The sequence below is a fragment of the Lipophrys pholis genome (assembly GCF_963383615.2).
Source record: "Lipophrys pholis genome assembly, chromosome: 1".
NCBI classification, from domain to species: domain Eukaryota; kingdom Metazoa; phylum Chordata; class Actinopteri; order Blenniiformes; family Blenniidae; genus Lipophrys; species Lipophrys pholis.
In genome coordinates this window covers 20,784,448-20,810,875 of record NC_137635.1, presented here as the reverse complement: position 1 = coordinate 20,810,875, position 26,428 = coordinate 20,784,448, and the positions used below count along the sequence as shown (strand labels likewise).

Below are 26,428 nucleotides of genomic sequence, written 5' to 3'. Positions count from 1 at the left end.
GCCGAGTCTTGAGCTGAAGCCAGTTTTATGGGGAGCGAGGTGAATTGATTGTTGTAGCCACACCCTGCCTCAGGTGAGTGCACTCAGGTAATCAGACTGCACTCCACACCTCACCAGCATGCAGCACACGCCCACCTGAGAAAAAGGAAAGGAGGGAGGGAAAGGGAAAACGCTGGCACTAGGCCAAGCCAGAGGTGGAGGTCCTGACAGGAATACAGAGGTGAAGATGTGCAGTTGGTCCCACCCTCACACCAGGCATTTCAACGTGAAACAATTTTCTTTGCAAACCAACTAACCACGTTTTCTGTTAATGCATCATTGTCGGTATAGAACTAATGCAGAGGTGAGCAAATGTTGGCGTATTCAGAGAAAGGAGTGAGTGGGTTCATCTAGAGACATCAAATGTACACAATTAAAGGCCTGCATGCTTGTGAGTTCTTGTAACTAATGGGCAAACGGTTTCTCCAGATTGACCTCGCTGCACATCGACGGCTATTCCTCACCCTTAATGGTCAATACATTCAGGGGAGTCCAGCCGCCGCCGCCAGTCCAGAGGTCGCCTGTGTCCAGCAATTCAGACTTTCCTCTCCAGGAGACAACAGGAAGGAAGTGACTCCGTAAATGGAATTGAGGCTAACAATGCTGAGACATGCGTGTATCAATATAAGAAATAATGTTTTGTTCTGTCTTTGGTCAAATGTATTTCATACTATTTTATTAAGCACCCGAGTGGTCAATACACAACTTCCTGGTTGTGTGAGTGGTTTCAAATGGAACGAGACCTTTTTTTTGGCAGTTTGGAAATACATTCAGGACATCAAGGAGACACTATGTATTTTTCGTAAAGAAATATCTGCAGCATCCTGTAAGCTAAACACTGTTATTTACTAAAAACAGACTAAATTATGGTTTACTGAGGTTTCTTTACCTTTGACGTAATCTTCAAAAGCAGAGGCAAAATTTTGGGTTACAATAAGGAAGTGTAATGTGAATTTTTTTTATTTTTTTTATTTTTTTTTTGCTTTTGCAAATTCAACAAAAACATGTCCTACATTAAACAGCCTTTTAACCGTGTGTTCCCATCATTGTTAGTACAGAAAGGTAATGTAGAGTTTAGCAAATATTGAAGCTTTCAGAGAATGAAACGAATGATTCATCTGTGACAACACAGAGACATCAAATGTATGTTTGGACTGCGGGCGGCAACCCTGAAAACTTCTCAAATAATACCCTGCACGGTCATTTGCTTTCTTGTCAGTTCCTTGAGGTAAGCGTGGTAACTATTACACACCTGTGTGGCATCGAATACATGGTGCATTGTCTTCCATACACAATGTGGCTGGGCCAGTTTTGACAGGGGCTTTATAATGTGTGTTCTTACTTTCGCTGCATGTTTTGTATTTAGTGTGTTTTAGGTTTTTATGGAAGTCCTTTAATTTGTGTTTCTTGCATATTGTGGTTTTATTTTCCATCACTCCTGGAGACAGTGGCCGTTTTCCAGTACCCATACTTGTCCCTACTTGTACTCGTGAAACGTCATCAGTGGGAGACCAAGTACTGTTCCAATTCTTAGGCCAATTTCTCACCGAGTACACATGGAATACCCAGATATGTCCTCGCTCTGCCCACTTTTTCGAGGATGCATCGAAACGGACCTGTGCAGACTTGAGAAGCCAATTTACCCATAATGCATTTGGCAAAAGAAGCCAGAGGAGATCGCGGAGGAGAAACCACACAACGGGTGTTTTAGGTGAGAATATAGTTGTTTAAAATGTTGTTATGAGGTTGATATTTCAAGATCATGCTAACTGAAACATTTGTTCTGGCGTTTTCATGAGATCTAATTGTTTTAGTGTAAATCTAACAGTGTTCATGTACATTTAAATTTGTTGCTGAGGGGAAAGATCATGTTTAAAACTATTTAACTTGACTGAGAGGTGAAGGTTCTACTGGCCAGAGTGTTTTTGTCTCAATTGCACTGAAGTGTTCTACCCATTATACTGGAGGTTCTACTGGAGGTTCTACTGGAGGTTCTACTGGTTCTACTGGAGGATGCTGTGGATTCAAACTAACACCATGCACGATTTGAATCCAGGACTGCTGAGGAACCTGAAGCCTGGTCCAGTGGAGAAGAGGAACTCCTCCAGATGAGGAGTGAGGATTGTTTTTGATGCTTGAATTATTGCATGTATATATTTTATTCATACATGAGTTAATAACTTACTGAACTGGTAGTGTGTCATTCTTTTTGTTCTATGTCCTCCTCATAGACCTCATAATTGTTGAAATTCCCCCGAGACAATTTCTTCTTTAAAGCACCATTACATTGTTTATCAAATAACACAGAGAAATGTTCAGTTCTATATTTTACAGTCATAAACAATCATTTACAGTCTGTCGATTTCTCTGTCTTTATCCATCTATCTACATATGACTTGAGAACTTGACTAGAGAACCTGACTAGAGAACATGACTACATGAGGAGAGCTTCCTGTCTAGATGTAGCTCTGCTCTCTGAGGCCTGCAGGTCGCTGGACAGTGAGTCTTGCTCGCACATCACTTCCTGCCAGGTCCCTCTATCTTCTGCTTGATATCCTTCTTTGCCCGACAGTGTAAGCCATGTGTGCATTTATGTATTTACTCTCACACAGTATAAGCCATTTATGTATTTATTCTAAAGAGAAATTATTATAGCTAATGATTAGAGTGCTTTACTGTAGGATGTATATTAGACAAATGTAATAGAGTACATATTAATGACAGAGCAGAAGGATGACAACAAGCAGCAGGAATGTGAAAAGCTGGTTAATTGTTTAATAAACATCAGGGATCTTCAGTAAAAACAGTAAAATAATTGTTTGTATTAGTAAAACATTTCAGATCAGCTGCTTTTATTGTTACTGAACTTCAAGGAGATGAAGAGTAAAATAAAGGCTTATAGGAGGTAGAAGTAATAGTAACACTGTCCTATACACAGAACTATATACAGTACTGTATACAGTACTATACGGTATGATACACAGTACTGTACATTGCACTATTCACGGTACAATACACTGTAATATACACAGCATGTTTGTGACAGAAAAGGTACTATTTTACAATAATGTTCTAAAATTTAGATCATCATATAAAATATCAAGTACAAATCACCTTCCTGCTGAACCAGAGAGGAAACAGGTTCCTCCTCCTCCTCCACCTCCACGTCCTCCTCCTCCTCCTCCTCCTCCTCCTCCTCCTCCTCCTCCTCCTCCTCCTCCTCCTCCTCCTCCTCCTCCTCCTCAGCTTCAGGGTCCATCATCCAGCCATGACAGCCACCGCATCATCAAGTACTCGTGTTCCAATTCTCCATTAATGCTGATGCGTCCTCGTAAATTTGCATTTCCGCACTTCCGAGGATACCTTGCAATTAGTTACTCGTGACGTAGACGAGTACACACTGGCGCTCTAAGAATTAGAGAGCGGCCAATATCCTCACTTACCAAGCCCAAGCAGCAGTCAATCAACATACTAGTAGCAGGTGTGGTACTCCAGGAGATTAAAGGAGGAAGGCCGAAGATATCAGGTATTTGGGACAACAGAGGACAGACTGGTGCCCAGCGAGGCATCCACCAGAACATGAAGCACGGCGGCCTGTACCCGCTGGTCAAGGACAATCCAACCTGGGTTGACGATTTGGCCGCGACCCATGAGAATGACATGGAGCGGGTTCCGGAGGGGGCCGGCTGCAGTGCCAGGCGGGGGCGATGGCCTGGAGCTGCTGTGGGCCTCCTGGAGGATGAGGGTCGAGTCGGGGTGGAGCCACTCACAGACCAGCTTTAGAAATCAGTTTCTTAAAATGTAATCTTTCTGTAGAAATACATTTATAAGTGCTACTCTTGGGTTTGGTTGTTTGTTGACTCTGCTCTCCCTTTTAGATTTCTTTAAATCATTGTAACTCTTGGCATTTCAGCTCCATTTCAGCTTTTGCCTCCAAGATACAAGCTGCAGTACCCACACCCGCCACAAAGACTCCGCCAATAACTTCTGGCAAATGCAAAAAATGCTCTGTATTTGTACAGTGTGGTAGCCAGAATACACATAAAAACTGTGGGCAAGTGATCGCTATAAGGAACTTCTTCCAGATTCTTCCACCTTAGGTGTGGTAGATCAGTGAAACTGACAATCAGAGGTGGGTGGAGTGTTTTGAAAACTCTCTTAAGTACATCCATTGTTACTTTAGCATATTACCCTCGACAACCCAACCTTACTATGGGCGAGGACAGGATGCACTCTGGACAGATCGACAGTCCTTCACAGGGCAAACACATGGAGACAGGCATGGACCACACACACTCACATTCACACCCGGGGGCAATTTAGGGTCCCCGGTTAACCTCACATGCGTGTTTTAGGACCGTTTTACGAAGCCGGAATCCCCAGAGGAAACACGTGCACACACAGGGAGAGAACATGTAAACTCCACACGGAAAGGCCCAGTTGTTGTTTGAAACTAAACCTTCTGGCTCTGCCACCCAAAACATTTATGTTTATATATTACAGTGAAAAGTGTAAAAGTGGTTTAAAACACAAGGTAATAGACTACAAGTATTATTTTGGGTTTGTTTTTTGTTTTTTTTGCTATGAGTTGTACAAAGTATCTTGTTTAACAACTACATTTTATCCAAAAAGCTACTCCCCCGAGTAAATATAACAGGTGAGTTCACACCTCTGGAATACATGAATAGAAACTGATCTTTAGGCGTCACTTTTGTATGATTTTTAGAATTTGTGAAGAACAACTGTTTGTGGCCTCCGATTAATTACTGCCACCTGGTGCACATAAAAGATTGATCTTTCAGACAATAAATCCAAGTCCACATGAAAATGTGTCCATTTTTTTTATTTTATTTTTTTAGGTCCTGTTCATAGTCAGTCACTTACTTTTTCAGTAAATTATTATGTTGTATGAAAGTACCACTCAAAGACGTGTTTTTGCTCAAAGCACAACAGAACCAACCTGTTCATTTGCTGCACCCTTCTTCCTCTTTGGTATCATTAGAAAGTTTAACAAGCATGTAATCTGCCTGCGGCCAGATCTTGCACACAGGAGCTGAATGGTAAAACCGGTAACTTTTGTTGAAGTGCAGGGCTTATTTAATGGCATTCCATCTATTCCTGGTTAATTGCATCCTCAACAACCACACAGTGACACGTACATCACAATACCTGCTATTGTCTCCATTTCAAGGAGATTTTCCAAAAGACACATTGGAAGGGAGATAAAATATCTTCTTATCATTTTAGGAAGTTGGCATGATGGAGTGCTCTGGAATGTATAATTTCATTTTTGTCTTCAGCTTTATTTGCTCTATTTTTTTCCATAGCAGATTCATGTGTATTTATTTATTTATTTATCTATCTATCTATCTATCTATCTATCTATCTATCTATCTATCTATCTATCTATCTATCTATCTATCTATCTATCTATCTATCTATCTATCTATCTATCTATCTATCTATCTATCTATCTATCTATCTATCTATCTATCTATCTATCTATCTATCTATCTATCTATCTATTTATTTATTTATTTATTTATCACACATGCTTCTTTTCATGTTTGTGTATCCTCACATATGTTCCTTCAGGTTTTTCCCATTTAAAAATGTAGAAAGGTTTCAATGTTAACTTTGGAAATCACCTTGTGTAAATACAGCTTCCTGAATTGGCTATTCAAATTCCCGACAAACTGCAAAAACGCTATTTAAACGTTTATTATATTGGTATATATAAGACATGCAATGCATTTGCACAAAAGACCATTTAAAAAGTGTTTTTTTTAAATACCTATGTCATAAAGTATAATTAGTGTGTACTTCTCCTTCCTTAAAAATTTTTTTTTAAACGTTCAAAATAACTTGAAACTGAAAAGTTGAGTTTCCTATTTCAGATTTATACATAGTTAAAAACCTCTGCACATATTGTTCATAAGAGGACTGAAAATCTGGAAAAACCGACTGTAAACAGATTGATTTCAACGAATGTCTTCATTCTAAGCATGTTCAAAATCAAAACAATATTGCATATTACTCTATTAATGAGGAAGTGGGCGAAAAAATTAAAAAAAGTTCAACTTACAGCAAAGTGAAGGCCTTTGGCAAGAAGGAGGCGTCTCGCAGCATTTTGAGCTGTTATAAAACGGGAGAAGTCGGACGCTCCACCGTCATTCTCGGACAGACAGGAGACACGCGCATCAAAGGTAAGGCGCGCGCCGCCGCCGCCCAGGGTGGATCCAGCCTCTGCAACCAGCAGAGAGATTTCAACAGATTGCATCGTTTTCCGTTTGTTGTCTATTTCAAGTCTATCAAAGTTAGAATATTGTCAGTTTTTATTTCTGCCTGTAAAACCTGTCAAAACATGTGACGTTAATAATAATGATTATTAACAACAAATGATAATAATGAAAAAGTTTGATAAAAAAAAAAAAAAAAAAAAAAGATCCAAAACCTTTAGTCACTGTGTGAATTCAAAAATGTATTTCAGATGAAGTCCTTTGTTGTGTCTGCATTTGTCTTGTGCGTCCTGGCCACACAAGCTGAGGGTGCCTCGGATTCAGTCGGTGAGTTTTTTTGTTTTTTTTTTAATACAATTTCATTTCATTTAAACACTAATTAAATCTAACTTTATATAAGCACTCTAAAAAAAATATAACGCTTTTTCTCTTTCAGCCTGGTGTTACCACTTGCCAAGCTGCAGTAAGCTCATCTACTTTTCTTTGTATAATTACCCTCTGCCACCCATTTATTTTTTTCACACCTTCAAAAAAAATTGTACCACAGTGCCTACAGGATTACGGCTGACGCTGCCACTGATCATATCCATCACTGCTTGTCTCCAGACACTCAACCAGCTTTCTTTTTCTCTCACAGATTACACCACCTGGCCAACAATTGCTGCCCCTTATTGCAATGGCACCCGGCAGTCCCCGATTGACATAAATACAACAAACACCACAGTGAATACCAACCTGACAGCGTTTACTTTTCGAAACTTCATCAGAACCGACATCTTGAAGAAGATTGAAAACACTGGCAGAACGAGTAAGAAACCGTGTGTTTAAGTTTATTCCAGCAAAGTGGGGTGTCTTAAGTCATCTTCTGAACTGGATCAGTGCTTTTGCACCTGGGAGACTGGGAATTTTCCCCAAAATGTTTTACTTTCACACACACACCATAGCTAATAGAATCTAGGTAATTCATTTTTCCAGCTAAAATTCTTTATATTTCCTCCTCTTCCAGTCAAAGTGACCCTTGCCAGCGGTGTTGGGGTGTCTGGTGGAGGTCTGGGTGAAAGCTACGACAGCCTGCAGTTCCACTTGCACTGGGGAAATGGAATCTCTGTCCCGGGCTCCGAGCACACCGTGGATGGAAAGCAGTTTCCCATGGAGGTAAAGATGGGCAACTTATTTCTTCCACACTTTTGGACGACTTTAGTGTCTTCATATTAAAATGCCTCACTCTTTTCATCAGTTGCACATTGTGAACAGCAAGAGTTCTTTGAATAGGAACACGACTCTGGCTGTCAAAGACCCTGCTGGACTTGCTGCGCTTGGTTTCTTCATTGAGGTGAGAAGAGCTGCTTCTACAGTTTTCATTTCATTATCCTGAAAAGTCAAAGAGGTTTGTATTTTTTTTTCCAACTTGCGTTACATGAGGCTTCTATCTAGATCGGGAGGGATCAAATCCAACCATTCGGGTGACCTTGTAAAGTGTATTAATTACATTGAAAATTGAAATTTTTAAATGTTCTATACAAGAAACGACTGTAACTTTACTTTCTGGAAATATTAATGCCAAAATCCGCAGAAATCCTGTGTCTTGAGAAGTATGTTATAGTTTCTTTTTTGCCGACAAGTGCCTGACAGAATGTGACCGACCTGTCAGGTCGGTCACCTGATAAAGACAGACACGTCGGATGAAGCTCGGAGGAAAAGCTGCAGACTGCAGCCGAAACATGTCAGCATGGTAATGTCGTCCTCCTCCACTTGTTGGTGAGAAAAAAGAAACTATAACAGACAAAAGGAACATAACTCAGCCAGGACTCGGCTAACATTAACCACTATTGCAGAGAGGATTCCAGGTCTTTGTGCAGATTTGGACAAAAAAAAAAAAAAAAAAGGAATGTTGAGTCATTTTGTAATTGGGTATCATTAAGTCATAATGTTGAAATGTGTTTTTTCTGTTTCTAAATAAATATTACATATTGTTATTTTTCGATTATGTTTAGACTAATATGCTGTCACGTTACTGTTGTGGCTCCTGAACTTCTGACACTGGGATCTCGACGGTTCTCTTCAATCTTGCCCGAACAGTTGGGGCAACGAAAGAGCGATTCAAGCAATGTGTTTACCTTTTTAGGCGAGGACTGATAACACAACAGATCAACCGGCTGCCTGGAGGAACTTGACTTCGTACTTGTCAAGGATTACAGAGATTGGTTAGAAAACATTCTCACATTTTCTCGTAATACTCATTATCGGTGCGTCGTGTACAGTCCCTTCAGAGCTGTGTCTCTGTCCTCAGGTCAGTCAGTTGACATCACCGATCCGATTTCTCTGGATGCGCTCCTGGATGGGTTGAACCCCTCCGACTATTTCCGCTACAACGGCTCCTTGACCACCCCTTCTTGTAACGAGGCCGTCGTGTGGACTGTGTTCAATCAAACCATCAAAGTCAGCGCAGACCTGGTGAGCACTTTGGTTTCCCTCAAGCACGGATTCTTCACTAGCGCCTAATAATTGCTGAATTATTAGAATTCTTTTTTTATCTCTCTCTCCAGATTAACCTATTCAGCACAACAGTGCGCATCAACGGCAGTTCGTCCCCTCTGATGCTCAATGTGTTCAGGGGGGTCCAGCCAGCGCTGGCCGTCCAGAGGTCGAGCTCTCCCGCTCGGATGAGCTGCTCGCTGGGCCTGTTGGCGCTCAGTCTCGCGCTGTGGAAGAGTTAAATCCACAAGATGGCATCAGAGCTAAATTTGCTATGACTCCAGGCAATTCGTATTGCAATAATTTGATAAGACCGTTTTAAACGTCATGAAGGTCATCAGCCGCCTGCAGTCGACAGAATATTTTTGGGGACGTGTTTGGAAGCTTATGGATTATATTTGCACTTTTGTCTTGCCAAAGCTACATTTTATTGAGTGGATGAGAGTTGAGTGGGGTCATGTGTTTCGTGTTTTGTCTTTTTGTTGATAAGGATGATGGTCAGAAAATGTCACTGCACTCGAGCTTTAGATCGTTTTACCTTCTTGTGTGTGTGTGTGTGTGTGTGTGTGTGTGTGTGTGTGTGTGTGTGTGTGTGTGTGTGTGTGTGTGTGTGTGTGTGTGTGTGTGTGTGTGTGTGTGTGTGTGTGTGTGGGTGGTATTCAGTACAGATGGCGTTAGAGCCAAATTGCACTGCGTCGAAGTTTTACTTGGTGTGATGAAGGATTTAATTTAATCAAAAATGAACACCATTATTTATCTCACATGGCTTTGGATATTGTCTTGTTGTACTTGCACATTGAACAACTTTCTTGAATATTAAAATCTTCCAACCAAAATTCTCCTTTTGTGCTTTACTGATTTTGAATAATATTTTAAATGTCTGGATTGTATTTTACTTTTTAAATCTTTGCAAAAAAAAATTGCCCATAAGAAGTCGTCTGTTTGCGGTCTGTTCAGACAAAATCCCAGCTCACCAAGCTTCCTTCCAACTAAAATATCTAAAGGCTCCAGAATGATGATGAATGAAGTCCAGGACGACGGATCATTAAAGAAATATTTTAATAATTAACAAAATATAAATGATAAATGACATTACTATCTAAACTGAATACAAACTTTACACACAATATATAAATGCTAGGAAAACAAACAACTGAAATGTGCAAAATTTCAAGTATGATAAAAATGCAACCAAGCAACAAAACAACAACAAAAAAAGGCCAAAGGAATTTGAAGTGGAAAGAAAGACTTATATCTATAGTCCACTTGTAGTGCAATTTCTTTTCTTAAAACTGCAAGAGACACAGCACGAGAGCCTGGAAGAGGCTGTGTGTCTGTTTGCGAGTTTTTGTTTATTTAATAAAAAGTAATGGTTTCTAGAAAGTTCTGACTCCATGACTCTGTAGGGGAACCCGGTGGTGACAAGCACTACTGCCACAGAGATCAATTCTACTGTCTACACTTTCCCTGACCACGCCTCCACCTGCCCAAATGACATTTTAAACTACATTTACAGTGACGACCTTCTGGATCTATACAGCAATCTAAGCACTGCATTGCGTCTCCTCTTGACTCTTCCGGTCTCTGTTGTTTCTCGTGAGAGGAGCTTTTCTGCTTTTCGTTTAGATAGTAATGTTATTTATTATTTGTTTTATGTTAATTATTAAAGTATTTCTTTAACGATCCGTCATTCTGGACTTCATTCATCATCATTCTGGAGCTGGGAGGCCCCATAGTTCTTCTTGCCTCGGGTCCCCAGGGGGTCTAGAAACACCCCTGCTCATTTATGGGCAGAGAGGGGGAGAGGATTCACATCAGGGGCTTAATCACCTCACCTGCCACAATCTCCAACCCTCAATCATCAGCGTCAATGTTATGCATTGCTTGCTCCAAGTCCTTGCAACTTTGCACGAAGCCACTCTGTATCATCCATCCATCTATTTTCTCCCTCTTATCCGTTTCTGTGTGGCGGGGGTGGCAGCCTGAGCACCGTCACCCAGATCACATTGCACCGATTAAGAACCTTTCCTGCGGGTGGTGAGCCCACGGGAAGGTGGCGCCCGGCGTGGGACGTGAACCCTCTATCTTGAGACTGCGAGTTTCATGCTCTACCAGCTGAGCGAGCCACGGTCACTCTGTATCACCTGTTGCATATTTTTCTTTGAAAACAGGAAACTGTAGAGGACATAGACATCTTCCATTTTTGAGAATCATTTTTTCTATTCATGTGCCCTGAGGGATATGGCCGCTTCATGTTTTCATGTGTTCTGCCGTCTGTCGGGGCCCCCTCCGAGCATCTAGCCAGTGACTACTCGGAAAGGGCCCCATGCGGGGGATGTTTGATGCGCTGTCGTTGCAGCGTCTCAGAGCAGATACATTATTTTGCCATTGAAATTGATTAATGTCAGCCGTCTCTCAGGGCCCCTTTCAGCTCGGGGCCCGAGGCAGGTGCCTGTGTTTTCCGACCCCGTTGCGGCGCCTCTGGCTGGAGGTCACAGCAACACGACCATGCTACATCTGCGATGGAGTCTACTTAAAGGACTGCGAGAGTTTCTTCACAACTATTTACTTTTCTGTTGACAGTCCACACCATGGGGGGTATTATAATTGTCTTTACCCCAGCGCCTCCAATTGGCCAGGGGCAGGCCAATTTGGAGCGCAGGAATCTTGACAAATGACACTTTCAGTACTTGCACAGGTGGAGATGGAGACTGAACTATCAATCTATGGATCAGATGGCTGCACCACCAACTGACTACGTCACTGCTGGAAGATAATCTGAGATGATGTGATGTACTATCACCACAGTTCCTCAAAGAATTCTTTATTGTCATACGAGTCCATGTTATATACTGTAACATGGTACAGCATTCCGTACTTGAGGCTCGGTTGACGCCACAACCTAAATAAGTAGAGAATGAAACAGAATTAAAAAAAATCGAGAGCGATAAAATAGAACAGAAAAGTAATATAATAATAGGCACAATAAAAATAATACATGCAGTGTTTACAATAGTAAACAGATAAATAAGCATTAAGCAATAAGCACCTTGGATGATGACAAATCATCCCTGAACATTTTGGGAAATTGGGGTAATTTTTGTGCAACATTATATTTATAAAAGCACAATATAAGCCAAAGTCAATGAAATAGGCTACATTATATTACACCAGTGTACCTAACAATGCGTCCAGTGAGTTTGTCTCATGATTTCTTTATGCTGTGAATGAATTATGCTCGCAAAGTATGAATTTTAAAATTGATAATGTTGTTGTGATTCTGTTTAATAGTTGCAATAACAGCACTGCTTTGTTATGAATGTGTTCATTTACACTTATCCTAACACAGGACCTAGTATAGAAATTCATGTTAGAAATATATCAAACATTTGTGTGAATTAATCATTTTAAAACGGGTAAAACTGGAATACCTTTCATGAGCCGGGTATTAAATGACTTGAATCTCAAAGTAAGGGATTTGGACTCTTGTCCATTTTGTCCATTTGGAGAGATGTTTCTAGAGCTACTTAAAACAAAACAAAATGTAATTAAAAACAAAACTTTGCGATGGTTGTGCCAGAGAGTCAACAAAACTGTGACAGACTGTGAAAGTCCCCATCGTGGCCTTCAGTGAACAGTTCCCTGGGACTGAGGTAGGAAGGAGAAAATGAAGTTTGCAATGAGTCACACTGGTCTGAAACTCCCCAGAGCCAGTCGTCACAATGTGGTCAAGTGACATTATAGACATACCATGATCGACAGACATCCATTACGACCAGTCAGATGGAAAATATCTAGTTTAAGAAATACTGTCTTCTGAGATAAACAACAGATGAATATCTAACCAGCACGTGGATGCACTAAAGTCTTATCACGTCTCAAAAAAATCAAGCAAATGTAGAATAATCACGTATTTACACCTTAAAGTATTACATTATCATTGCCTCATGTTTAACACAGCGGGTTGTTCCCACCCGGATTGTTGCCAAAAACTTCAAGGAAATATATATTTAGCTGCATTTGTAGATCGCCATGCTCTTAAAACAATCAAGATGTCACTTTCCTGTGACATTGTTTACATGTTCAAATGGAATTTTTCAAACGACAAAGTTTCAGAACTTTGAAAACAAGGACAATTCATTTTTATCATTATTATAAAACTGCTGGAGGAATCATTTAATATATGAACCCAATGCAGTTGATATACAATCACCATTATGCATGTAGATCCACACCTTTTGCGATTAGACATGATGACTTAGAGAAGGGACAAATCTTTTAAAACCATTCTAACGAAATTCCTCCTGGGAGCCAGAGGTCAATGGGGAGGTGGTTTGCCACCCACTGACGTTTGCGCTGTACCTATAAGAAGGGGGAGGATGAGGTTGCAGAGACAGTGGACACACCGGCTCATCAGGTTCATCGTTGCAAGATTCAGCTGCGGCAAGGAGATCGGTTTTAATTGTAAGACCAATTTCTTTAATTGGACCAACCTCAACGACACCTGTATTATTGGACTTTCAATGTGTGTGTGTTGAAAATAATGTTTGTTTGTTTTTTCTTGAAATGTGTGTCAGATGAAGTGGCTTGTATTATCTGCACTGGTCTTGTGCGTCCTGGTACCAAAAGCTCATGGTGCCTCAGACTCTGTTGGTGCGTATCGGATCTTGATTTGTTTTCTGAGGCACCTTGGTTTCACAACGACTCATTAAAAAAAGGCCTGTTAATTTCATCCACTTGAGATGAACAGATGAAAAGTCAAACTGTCTTTTCTCTTTCAGCCTGGTGTTACCACTTGTCAACCTGCAGTAAGCTCACCTACGTTTCTCTGTATAGATACCCTCTGATCATATCCATCACTGCTTGTCTCCAGACACTCAACCAGCTTTCTTTTTCTCTTACAGATTACACCACCTGGCCAACAATTGCTGCCCCATATTGCAATGGCACCCGGCAGTCCCCGATAGACATAAATACAGCAAACACCACAGTAAATACCGACCTGACAGTGTTTACTTTTCACAACTACAGCAGCACCAGCACCTTGATGAAGATTGAAAACACTGGCAGAACGAGTAAGGAAATGTGACTGATGGCTTTGCTTTTCAATCAAAGCTTGTAAGATTTACTTCATGCAAGGAAACACATCTAAGATTCTTGAGCCTCCCTTTATTCCCATGAACAACAGGTCTCTGGTTGATTTGCATTTTACTCTGGTTTCTCAGATTTTTAGAGTTTCTTGAATTCTTATTTGCCCACTTTCTTCCAGTCAAAGTGACCCTTGCCAGCGGTGTCGGGGTGTCTGGTGGAGGTCTGGGTGAACGTTACGACAGCCTGCAGTTCCACTTGCACTGGGGAAATGGAATCTCTGTCCCCGGCTCCGAGCACACCGTGGATGGAAAGCAGTTTCCCATGGAGGTAAAGATGGGCAATTTTTTTTTTCTTGCCCACTTTTGAACCTCTTTAGGGTCTTTATAACAACATGCCTCACTCTTTTCATCAGATGCACATTGTGAACAGCAAGGGGTCACTGAATGGGAACACGACTCTGGCTGTCAAAGACCCTGCTGGACTTGCTGCACTTGGCTTCTTCATTGAGGTGAGACGAGCTGTTTGTTTTTAAAAAAAAATATATACTGGAGCTCTTCATTTGTCTGATATAAGTATGCATTTAATTAATTAATTTAGTCCTCACACCCTGTCACTTTCAGGTGAGGTATGTTGTATCTTACAGCAGTTGTTTTTTTAGTTTTTTTTTTAATTGTTATTGTTGATTGTATTAGGAAAATTACGGAAGAGTTTTAGGGCCACTGAAGAAAAAAAAAATTCGGAGGCTAAAAAAAACCAAAAAAAAAAAAACCTTCGTGGCCCAGAAAAAGTCGAAAATCAAAGTCGAGATTTTTTTTTCACGGAGAGACCGTCTATCCATCCCTCATCATTTGCCCGTAGATGTGAATTCACATTAAATCCCTTAATTGTGACTATATCGGGTTGCTTACTGCTTATGGACATGTGATTTTACACAGGATTTCCTTGATTAATAAGAACATTTAAATAAGCAGCCCGGGATCTGTGCCTTTGTCCTTCGTACTCGACGAACTTCGGCGACGGAACCAGGCAGCAGGCTGCTCTGTCTCTTCTGGTCCTGATACTGATGATAACTGCGCCTTGTTTATGAGCTACATTCTGTCCTGAAGCATCTTTTCATCACTTCATTAAACCGCCTGATCTGCATTTTGAGGAAGCAGTGACACGCGGATGGACAGACTTTTTTTTCCACCGTGAAAAAAAAAATCTTGACTTTGATTTTCGACTTTTTCTGAGGCCACGAAGGTTTTTTTTTTTTTATTATTATTAGCCTCAGAATTCTTTTTTTCTTCAGTGGCCCTAAAACTCTTCCGTAGAAAATTAAGAGTTCAAGCAATGTGTGTATAATTATGATTTTCAGGCACAGCCCAGCATTGCAGCAAGATCACCAGACAGCTGGACGAATTTGACTTCCTACTTGTCGAACATCACACAGAAAGGTAAGATGTTTTCTTGTTGTTGTTTTTGTTTTGTTTGGGGGGGGGGGGGGGGGGGGGGGGTTAAAACAGGCAGTCTGTCAGTCCCTTCAGAGCTTGTGTTTCTGTCCTCAGGTCAGTCAGTTACCATAACCCATCCCATTTCCCTGGACTCTCTCCTTAATGGGGTGTCTCTTACCAACTATTACCGCTACAACGGCTCCTTGACCACCCCTTCTTGTAACGAGGCCGTGGTGTGGACTGTGTTCAATGATACCATCAAAATCAGTGCAGACCTGGTGAGCACTTTGCATTCCTCTCAGAGAATAACCAGCACAGCAGGAAGCAGGAATCCCTTCCTTCAGCTAATCGGCTCAATATTTCCTCTGCAGATTAACCTCTTCAGCACGATGGTGCACATCAACGACAGTTTGTCGCCCCTGATGGTCAACGTGTACAGGGGGGTCCAGACGGCGCTGCCAGTCTATACCAACTCCCGCAACACTGCCACAGACACTGACGTCAGCGCTGATGCCACCAGCACCTGCTCCTCGCTGGGCCTGATAGTGCTCAGTCTCATGCTGTGGAGGGCTTAAAACCCCAGAAGGGGGCTGCCTTGGCTCTTTGTGCTCAACCCGGATTGCCTCTCTTGGTTGTTCAAAGATACAGTTAACAGTTTTGTTGAATTATGAAGCGAGTGTGAAATTTGTGTTGTGTGAATCAATGCATGCCTTTGTATTGGACATATACTTTTGTGTTTGAAGCTATAGAAGGTTGCAGCACAAGTGCAATTTGATCTGCTACAGCAACATTTAGATGGCAGTATGAATTTGCGCAATGTTTTACCGGTCCAAGAATCATAGTCCAAGTGTGACCTCAATATTTCAGAGTGGTAGTTTTATTGTACTTTAGTGTTTGTGTTACTCTGTCTTGTCACGTCACGTCATCATGTTTCTCAGTGTAGACACTACTGGTGCTGAAACACACACTCAAATTACACTCCGATGCAATGAATGATTTCACAAAATCAGATGAGCGTCGTTTTTTTCACAATCTCGGATTTGCACCGAGAAAAGTAGGAAACAGAGCAATGGAAAAGTCTGACTCAGGTTTTACATTTTACTTCTATAGTTTTTTTGTTTTTTTTTCAATTAAACTGAGGCTAAATGCAGTGAAGGTACCATTGTTGTTCTTTGTGTTTTTAATTGTAAAAAAAAAAAAAAAACTTCACCATTTCCAACTTTAGCAACAGAATAAACACTTTCACAAAACTATAAGCTTCCCAGACTGAATGTCCTTTGAAAAAAATAAAATAAGAATGAACTACATGTGTTATTGACTTGATCAGAAATAAACTGCTGAAAAAAACCTTTGATGACTCATGACTGCTTTTTTTTTTTTCATCAGAAAATTCTTTTTTAAAATATAAAAACCTAAACCTGGGTTCTCCGGGCACTTCATGAGGTCTTAGGTCTGAGGTCGTTATAGTTAACATGCCACAAGTAAGCAACAAGAAAAATGTGGACCAGCAACAACCAGTGCATTCTTGTCCTCAAGCTCAACAATATACATTCTCATCACTTTGCCTGTTTTTCTTTGTTTTCCACCTTTTGAAACAGCCGATCTCTTTACGATCATGCAGTGATGAGCCCCGAGGGAGAGGTGTTCCACATAAAGCTATCACTCGCGGATCTTTACCATCTGATGTGGGAGTGACGCCGGAGAATGACTCGCATGTCTTTAGTGTAAATGAGTTTGTCACTTGGTGATGTGTTGATAAGTGCAGAGAACAATACAACTTCAGATGGCTAGATTACAAGTCTTTTTAGACACAAAATGTGAATTCTGTGAACTTTTAATGAGTCATTAAATTATTTATTATGTCTACTGTGAAATAATCCTGTTTGTTGATTACTTGCACACACAGTGCCAATGCAACATATATAACATTCTATACATTTTTACAGAAGCTAAACCAATCACTCCTCAAATGTAAAACACTGAAGTGTCACATCACACACACACACACACACACACACACACACACACACACACACACACACACACACACACACACACACACACACACACACACACACACACACACACACACACACACACACACACACAGTTAGTTCGTGTGTGTTTGTTGTGTAAGGCCTCACTGTGAGGGAGGAACCTATGTGCTTTATTACAGGGTTAAGTTTCCATTCATTTTCCGTTTCTCTGAGTAATCAGATACTTTTCTTAGAAAAAGGTGCATTTGAAACGCTATCGCTCATCAATGAAAGGATGCAATATCTATTATTATGAGTTATTTTTTTTATACAGAACACAGGCCTCAGAGTAATCTGTAGGTTATCAGGTAACGGACCACTTTAGGAAATTGTATGCAAATAAGAAACAAAGATCCCGGCAGTTGTTTTTTAGTGAGTATATGATGTTGAAGACAGTACAAAAGCAGTCACTTGGTATTGAACATCAACCAGTTAAATTCAAGTTTCTAAAAAGCTCATTATTCAGCAATATGACCGCGCTCAGGAGGAGCAAGCTGCTTCGCAGTGGTGAGGATGATGCCTTCAAGTCGCAGCTGCATTTCTCGGGGCTTCCTGGATTTTTCGGAGCAGGGGTTGAACCTGCAGCCGGACATCTCAGCCAGTTTTCTCCGATGGATTTTGGCACGACAGCGCCCTGGTTCATTCCTCCCTTCTCGAGCACCCAGTAGAGGTTGTCCTTGAAGAAGTAGGTGTTTCCTATAGATCGACAGCAGCAGCAGCAGCATTAGACAAGATGAACAGAGAGAGATCAACCTCTTGGATCAATGATTTAAAAGCCACAAACAGTGGGAGGATGTCATAGTACGTTCTCAAAATATCTGGTGACTTTCACAATGTGGCAAGAAATGTGTGACTCATCACATTGCATCACATTATACGCAGTTGTTTTTTTATTTTGGAATGATGTATCTTCCATGCATCCAACCTTATACTGCTTTATCCCATTTGGAAATGCCGATCCCAGCTGGAGCAAAGCCAGGTTACACCCAGGACAGATCACCGGGGTGTAACCTGCCTATCCCAGGGGAAAGGTAGAGACACAAAACCATACACACCCACATTCAAACTTGTAAAACCAAACAACAAACAGTCACTAATTATCCTAAATGTTGTGGAACTGTGGGAGGAAACCGAAGTAAACCTAAACATGCCCAAATGATCTGTAATCATCTTCGTAACACTTTCTTTGACCAGTAAAGTTACACCAACTGGCCAAAGTTACAAGTTTCCCCGGAACCTCATCCATCGATTCTCTTGGAAACATGCGGGAAATTCTCTGGCTATACACTAAAACTCAGAAAAAAAATAAATAAATGAAGTTCCGCCCTTTAATTTCACACCATCAACTTACACGCTGGACAGGCACCAATTGACTGGCACCAGTCAAAACTCCAATATTTGGGCGTGGCATTGACAAAAGATGCATTGCAGATGCTCCTCCTTGGCCTTGGTAGTAGTTTGGATGATTAAAGTGAACGCCTTGCCTTCATGATTATTATTGTCAGCCCAACTCAGACATTTATCGATATTTGCAGATCCGTAACCTTTTTTTATAAAAGAAATTAAGACTCATGAACTTAATAAAAATTCATATATAATGTGAATATTTAAGGATGCTTATGAATATAAATGCACAAAAGGAAATTATTTTGGGAAAATTATAAAAACGTTACATGGCCACCAATAATAATTAAAACTGACTATAATATTAAATAGTGCATGGAGAAATATGCCCATTTATACATTTTGGAAGAGGTGTGGCAACAACTTTGGAAAAATAAATTCTGAACGACAAGTTCTTTACTATTTTTTGCTCGGTTTCTGCTCGAAGAATTTCATTCGTGTCCTGCTGGACGGAGTGTCAAACGGTTTCTCCAGACTGCTTTCATATATTTTGGTCTTGCCCACATTTTTTTTTTTGTGTAATTGTCTTTGGCAACTATCCTGAAAGTTTGTGTAACACAGACACATACCTTTTGACTATAGCTGCAAGTAATAATTATGGTCAGGGGGGGGTGGGGACTGAACCCCACCTGGTGTCCTCAGAAAGGACTGCATGCAAAGTATGCTATTAATTCTTTAAGTTTATCTACAATATTTTCTTGTCTGTGAATTAAAACTTCCTCTCATAGAGCACACATTTACTGTGTAAGTAGTTGTAAACTGTGTGACACGGTGAGGAAGACTTTTAAAGAATCTCATCAATCAGTATGTTTACCGTTGGTCGAGTGGCAGAGTTGTCGTCATCCAACCATTATGACCTGGTTAGATCCCCAACATTGATATATATATTTTTTTTTATTACATTTTTTTTGGTTTGTTTTGATCGGCTATTTCCAAGGCTCAACATTTTTGTATATGGTTGTTATAATGTTGTGGTTAAAAGGTTGTGCACACACTTTACTTTGGAATTCAGTGGTGTCACTAAACTTGAGATAAAATCTTGCCCCATCAAGTATTTACATCGAGAAACACCACTGAATATGGTTGCACGGAAAACATGCAATAACCAGATGCTGGCTGTGGCGGGATCCACCCACCATGAAGTTGCTTAAACACATTAACTCGATTCACAGGATGGAGATTGTGACTTTTACATTAAGACTGCAAAACGAAAAAGGAGAGGAATACGGGGAAAAGTGGGAAACAAAAAACAAATTCCTCTGTACAGTAAAACACTGAATGAATAGCAGGTCTCACTAGATCTTGTTGCTCTGAGACGACAGTGCAGCCCATTGTGTCACTACACCACCTTCCAGTTCATGAAAGCATACTCCAAAATTTAAATCTAAAAACTCCCTGTGTGACCTGGCTACACTTCATTGAGTGAAACACTAAAAGGTCGACATGATTATGAGAAACTCAGTGGTGAACACTGTCAGCATTACACCTGTTGATTATCAACAGGCTAACTTGTACCTGTAAGCACATTTCTGTCAACTCTGTTTCTTCAAGGTCAAAAAGTCCACGGGGCATGTTCAAATGAAAATGTTAATAAAGCATGTATTTATCCAATAGCAGGAATATTTTATGCTATATGTGAGATGTAATGTGTTAATCATGATGCATTCATTTAGTGCACCGATGGTCACCTTGAGTCGAATTCTAATGTTTGATTCCGTCCTTGTCGTATTATCTCGGACTTGATCAGCTCTTTGTGTGAACCTCATTCTTTGTCAGTGGCCTGTGCGTGTCAACTCAAACATGCACTGGCTTTGTTCGTTTATCTAAGGCCTGTGTCTGAAATTCATGACATATTTATGCATCTGTCAGCAAAGTTACCATCTCCCCAGGTAATGATGTCGTCCATGTCTGAAGGCATTCCGCCCCAGAGGCTGTTGTTCCTTGGGTAGCCCGGCTCAGGCTGCCTGGTCACCTGCTCACCCCTGCGGCTCTCATCAAACCGCCAAAACTCCCCACCGCTGAACAGGTAGGTCATTCCATTATGGGCCCAGACGAAGGCTGCATCCACCCTGTCAACCGGAGTCCCCCTTCTTGTCCTCATGCCCCATTCAGAGATGGAGCGGGGGTAGCCGCTCATTGCCCCCGTGTCTTTGAAGACCCAGTACTGAGAGCCTGGAGAGAAACCAGGTCGATCAGTCATGTTTGCAATCCACACATATTCATGTCAAATAAAAGTTGATGATTGCAGACAGTCCCACAGTAGTCGGTCTCATCTGCCTGCATTATTTTACAGTCAACGTCAAACACATTTCTTTGGGTGAATGCAGACACATCCGTTATGCAGAAGAGGCAGTCACGTGTTCCCAAGTGACTGCCGACATTTGTCAGAGAGCAACCAGCTGAAACTATTCTGTTTTGATGGATTTCTATTGGTTGTATGAAATGTACATGTTTCAGTAAGCAGGCAATTACATAGTGGCAATTCTGGTGTGCAAATGACAGAAAATTATGACTTTTTTTTACAATATATCTTTACTGATTTATACATTTCTGGTGGTTAAAATCCTACATTTCCATACGTCACAGTGCATTGCATGTTTAACAGAAAATCCCCAAGATATTATTTACTATTAATTACTTGTACCATCCATGTAAAACTACTGCATGTGTCTTTATTCACTGCAGGCAGACCCACACATCTCCACAAAACGGTCTTACCAATAAAGAAGATGATGCGGCTGTCACTCTTTCGCTCATAAACAGCATCGATCTTGTTTGTTCCAGGCGGAAGGCCAATCCAGAAGTTCTTGATCTGGGCTGGACTCGAGGACACTAAGGTCCCATCCTGCTGAGTTCTCCAGAACTGCGACCCTGTTCCAGAAAAGACAGATAACGAGACACTGTTCAAGCCATACACATTAAAACTAGTTTATATAATTCATATTTTGTGCACAACTGATATTTTTTTCCCTTACCTTTAAAAAAGAATATTTCTCCTCTGATATTTGCTATTGCGTCAAATCCTCCTTGACACCGCTCCTTGAATGACGGATCAAAACTGGGATGGAGAAAGACTTTCCGTTATTGGATGTATTTAATGAAAAGGTCAGCAGAGGGCGCAATGGGACTGCCTGAGGCTGAGGCTGCATCAGAAGGCTTTTTAACCTTCAAATACGTCACATGAGTGTCGACTGAGTGCATCGATGGTGCATTGATAGTGTATAAAAGCACTCAATAAGTGGTCATATCCTGAATGGAGGCGCACAAAGGTTTATTGCTTCCTCTGGTTGAACTCACTGCTGTGTTGGTCTTGGTGGAGGTGGACTGGGCAGACGGGGAAGGTCAGGATTGACACCACCTGGACGTCCACCATCTTTCATCCCTGGAAGAGACACAGCAGCATTGAGGATGCATGAAAACTACATGACGGCACAATAAGATCACCAGATCATGACAGAATAACAGGAAGTAAAATGTCGCCTCTACTAGTCGTAAAAAAGAAAGAATATAATGGACGAATGAGAATAAGAGCACATTTACACCAGCACCCTTGTTTCAATAATACCTCAACCAATTGAGGGTCTCCACTGGCTGGTCAAGCAATTCATAGATGCCAATTCTCTCCCAGGTACATACTGTATACTGAGGCACTGAGAAGTTTTTTAACAAAAATGAAAGTCACTGTCTCTATTTTATAAACATACAAGATCGGATTGTACAATACCACAGTATTTATAATATGAAGCAGTGATTTTCACAATATAATCATCAAATGATTTACGTTTTTACTTTTTTTTTTCACTGAAGATTTAATAGAGATTTAAATAGGACACTTGACTGTGGACTGAGGGGAAACTCATTTGGTGTGCTTTGTGTAATAACTGTTCAGAGTTGTTATTCACCATAGAGCTGCTGGATGGCCAGCCGGTCGTCCAGAGCCAGCTGAAAATTAGAAACATCTTCAACAGCACCCTGGTAGTACGGCCTCATGATGGACGGGTCGGTGGAGGAATGAGAAAGTCCCAGCGCGTGGCCAAACTCATGCACTGCAACTGTGAACAGGTCTGTTGTGCTGCTGTCACCTGAGGAAAGAAGAGAATAAAGAAATGCCTCTGTTGAAATAGAATATATGTTGGTGTGTATGTTCGTATGAATTGGTTTGTCAGTAAATCATTAAAATGGATCAGGTCTGTGTCTTCTATGACTATCTGATTACATTTGGTTGGTCCGTGATCACAGATCCTCCAGCCCTCACCCATCCCACCTGATATCAATCAATGAATACCTCCAAAGCTCCAGATCTCATGATCGTCAAAGTGTGTGTCGCCCGACATCTCGTCCCTGCCGGGAAAGAAGGCATGGGCCAGGGTGCCACCCTGTCCGTCAAACGGGTACCCGTCCTCGTGGAGCAAGCGGGCAAAAGACACTCTGATGTCCCCTCCAACGGTGCCGCCGCCGCCACTGCCATCGCTCGGAAGCTTGTGGAAATTCAAGGGGACCACATCACTCCAGGCTTTGAAGGCGCGAGTCAGTAGGTTGTCTACCAAACCACTGGACAGGCGGGGAGAGATGGACGGCGACGGGTAACTGTGAACACTGCAAACAAAGTTGGAAATGGCTGCATTTTAAAAAATTATACTAATACAACTCTTCACTATTTTAATATAAAACACATTATCAGAGTTATTCTGGATGTTTTCATCAAGTCAAGCGTGTAGAAAACATCCAGTTCAAACAAGGAACTTTCAAAGTACTTGAAGGCACAAGCACGAAGCCTGAAACCTTGCATGAGTCTTGATGACAAAACCAAAACAAACAATTACAAAACCAGACACTTCCTTAAAAGCTTCTTCATTTAACAATTTTTAATTTTTTTGCCATCAATATATATTTTTTTTCTTCTACAGAACGAACCATGACGTCCTGAGGCTGTAGTGGATGATAAAAAAAACTCCATATGATTCATAAGGGGAAGTCATACAGCCAAAATATAACATGACAGGAAACACACCTCCATGTGAGGTCTGTCTTGTGCCATTTAAGGCCTGACAGAGCGTATCTTTTCCTCCTGCGGCGCTTCCTCAGCATGTCCTCGCTGCCGACAATGTCAGGCAGAGAGCAGCGCGGTGTTGACATGAGTTTAATGGTTTCGTCGTCTGGAAGAGAAGTTGATTACATGTTGCATGTTGAAAACGCAAAGGGAGCATTACGAGAAATATGAGAACTCGCGTTATCCCCGACACGATTGGGAATTAATTCATTTTTTATTATGATTATCAAGTAAATAGCTCACAAATGTGATAACGATATGAAAATATTTTTTAAAAATCTGTAATTAACAACATTCTAAATGGTAAGATTCAACGGGCATAAATATGTTACCGAGCTCTCCGGTTTCCGTGACTCCTCCAAATCGCTGCATGACACGAATGGCTTTCTCAATCCCATCTTTGGTCTGTAGTTTGCCAGTACGAGGGTCCGGAGGAGGGAGGTAGCCATATCGACTCAGCCAGTCCTGGAGAGAAAACAAGGAAACCGGAACAACTTTCAGTTCTTTTCTCTCAATTTAAACCACATTAAGCCTGAAATTATACAATAAATAATAATAACAAATAACACCCTTAAATCTAATCAACAATGACAAACAGAGTATCTTCATTTTAACCTGATATGAAACAAACTCATCCTGAAATAACTAGTTTGATGAGGAATTACTCGGTAATTAATTAACCATGAACAAGCTCAAAACCAACAAGTGACCAACAATATTGATCGAGCATGAGTCAACTTTGACATCATCAGCTGAGACGGCGTCGTCTACACGCAGCTCCAGTTATGACTTCAGGTCATCAGATACATCAAGTTTCCCATAAGGCAACATGTGAGCCACTTCTTTCTCATCAATATTGCATCACGGTGTCCGTATTGAGTAAGTTTCCTGATGGGGTAAAGACCATGCATCACAAACAGATTTATGAGAAACGGGTTTAAAAAAACAACAACCACAAAACAAAAAGGGGGGGGGGGGGGGGGGTTATCTCCTAAACCAAGCAACAAAACAAGTTTCTTGTCTTTTGAAAGCTGCACTTCTTCCTGTACTACAACACCTTGCAGGGTTCAGTTAAAAGAAAAGGTGTTGGCCCATTTCCTCCAACTGTCATCTGTTGTTCCTGTGCGGCACCAAAGCAAAAATCCGATTTCAGTACATAGAACTCTCTTCTCTCCCGCTTGCCATGCTGAATGCGACAAAGCAAAACTGCGGCGCACGCGGAGGGGAACATGCAGACTCCACACAGAAAGACACCCAGACCAAAGACATTGTTGCTGTTGGGTAAAAGCACAAAGCAATAAACCTCTGAGTGGCTGATTTTCAGTCCCGTCTTTCCCCATTCCAATTAGAAAAAGAAAAAAAAAAAATTGGGGGGAATTTCTTTTTCATGAAAGATCATTGATTTTAGTTCAGGGGCCACATACAGCCCAATTTCATCTTGAGTGAGCCGTATCGTTAAAACTGTTCGTCAATAACAGTTTTTCTCAATACTGCCATGAAAGACACTGAGTTGTGAAAATGCAAGACAAGCATCAGCCTCAAAGCCATGCTGTCACAGTGAGTTTGTAAAAACATCATAAAAACATCCTATAGAAGAAGATTTTTGGGGGGCATTTCACTGTATTTTGCACCTGTGTTGAGACTGTAACACATTTTCTGCAGTGATTGTTTGGTTTTATTGAAATATAAACATTTTGTGTCACATACACTCCATAACACAACAATTGAAATCTTTAGTAAGTTTAAATCTAAAGGTTATTATGGCACTATTTTACCAGTCCAGACTTCTTAATATGAACCTGGGCTTTCAGTTGTTCTTGAAATAAGTTAGACAAAGGGCTGGGTATGCCTGCTTTGTGTTCACATTTCCAGGAGATGCAAGTGCTGTTTTCTTCTCAAAACCTCAATAATTTAACCTTTAAAAAAAAAAAAAAAAAAAGTGGTATCAAATTAGTATGACTAAGATGTAAAATGCTTCTTAAATCCATTTACATGCATGCATGAAAAGCCACGCAGCAAAGAATTACACTGCATATCATGCATTTGTGCGTCATATATTAAAATATTATTAATCTGTTTTACTCACCACTGCCCTGCTGTATTGGTCTGGCACAGCTGATGTGCCCGAGATCAGCTTCAGTACGACCAACAGCAGAAGACCCAGCTCCATCACTAAACCTGCAGAAAACAGAGCCACTCCTCCATGCACAATCATCATCTAACACACTACGTTTTTAATTATTTTTTTATTTTTCTTAACGCTCGAAGCAGCTTCCTGCGAGAATAAATAGTGGAGAGCCAGAACAAAGCTTACCGTCGTTTCTCCTTCAGACTCCTCCTGGGACTAGGCTTGGTTTATCGATCAGTGCAGTTGGAGTCTCTCCTCCCTCACTGACCGGAGCTTCTGCATCTTCTGCTCTGACTCAACGGCAACTGACACACTTCCACTTTCACTCACAGGTGCACGAGGTACAAGACACAATCAGCCAATTAAAAGAATAAAACGTTTTCAAGTTTTCAAGTTTCTGTACAGCCCCGTGCGTCACGTGGTAATTAATCTGGTTTGGTTTTTTTCCAACTACAATATATATATATATATATATATATATATATATATATATATATATATATATATATATTTCTCTTCAATATAAACAACTT

At 40.9% G+C, this 26,428-nt stretch overlaps 2 protein-coding genes across 3 annotated transcripts; one reads left to right on the top strand and one right to left on the bottom strand.

Annotated features, from left to right (window-relative positions):
- The first annotated feature begins 6,132 nt into the window (after positions 1 to 6,132).
- Positions 6,133 to 16,628, top strand: LOC308122774 (uncharacterized protein). The gene is made up of 19 exons (XM_080484840.1): positions 6,133 to 6,245; positions 6,530 to 6,605; positions 6,715 to 6,741; positions 6,916 to 7,086; positions 7,285 to 7,433; positions 7,516 to 7,611; positions 8,404 to 8,482; positions 8,569 to 8,732; positions 8,825 to 8,993; positions 12,385 to 12,406; positions 13,145 to 13,217; positions 13,331 to 13,406; positions 13,535 to 13,561; positions 13,658 to 13,828; positions 14,023 to 14,171; positions 14,257 to 14,352; positions 15,202 to 15,280; positions 15,392 to 15,555; positions 15,649 to 16,628. The coding sequence occupies exons 2-19, from the start codon at positions 6,530 to 6,532 to the stop codon at positions 15,850 to 15,852; spliced, it is 1,992 nt and encodes a 663-aa protein (XP_080340966.1). The 5' UTR covers positions 6,133 to 6,245; the 3' UTR covers positions 15,853 to 16,628.
- A 488-nt stretch (positions 16,629 to 17,116) lies between these two features.
- On the bottom strand, positions 17,117 to 26,255 carry mmp25b (matrix metallopeptidase 25b). Of its 2 annotated transcripts, none has more exons than XM_080482270.1 (11): positions 26,082 to 26,255; positions 25,854 to 25,945; positions 24,100 to 24,232; positions 23,729 to 23,873; positions 23,003 to 23,313; positions 22,620 to 22,799; positions 22,015 to 22,099; positions 21,693 to 21,775; positions 21,436 to 21,588; positions 20,596 to 20,889; positions 17,117 to 18,009 (listed from the first exon to the last, which is right to left on the bottom strand). In XM_080482270.1, the coding sequence occupies exons 2-11, from the start codon at positions 25,935 to 25,937 to the stop codon at positions 17,738 to 17,740; spliced, it is 1,740 nt and encodes a 579-aa protein (XP_080338396.1). In that variant the 5' UTR covers positions 25,938 to 25,945; positions 26,082 to 26,255; the 3' UTR covers positions 17,117 to 17,737. The 2 variants fall into 2 exon arrangements, with proteins under 2 accessions (XP_080338396.1, XP_080338397.1); XM_080482271.1 differs by having other exon boundaries at positions 17,408 to 18,009; positions 25,854 to 25,966; positions 26,082 to 26,202.
- Between the last annotated feature and the right edge of the window lie 173 nt (positions 26,256 to 26,428).

Coding starts and splice junctions, on each gene's coding strand:
- LOC308122774 (XM_080484840.1), top strand. CDS start 6,530: ATGAAGTCCTTTGTTGTGTCTGCATTTGTCTTGTGCGTCCTGGCCACA. Junction 13,562..13,657: donor TTACCACTTGTCAACCTGCA/GTAAGCTCACCT, acceptor TTTCTCTTACAG/ATTACACCACCTGGCCAACA. Junction 15,556..15,648: donor TCAAAATCAGTGCAGACCTG/GTGAGCACTTTG, acceptor TTTCCTCTGCAG/ATTAACCTCTTCAGCACGAT.
- mmp25b (XM_080482270.1), bottom strand. CDS start 25,937: ATGGAGCTGGGTCTTCTGCTGTTGGTCGTACTGAAGCTGATCTCGGGC. Junction 24,233..25,853: donor ACCAATACAGCAGGGCAGTG/GTGAGTAAAACA, acceptor TTTTCTCTCCAG/GACTGGCTGAGTCGATATGG. Junction 23,314..23,728: donor AAGACAGACCTCACATGGAG/GTGTGTTTCCTG, acceptor CTTTGTTTGCAG/TGTTCACAGTTACCCGTCGC.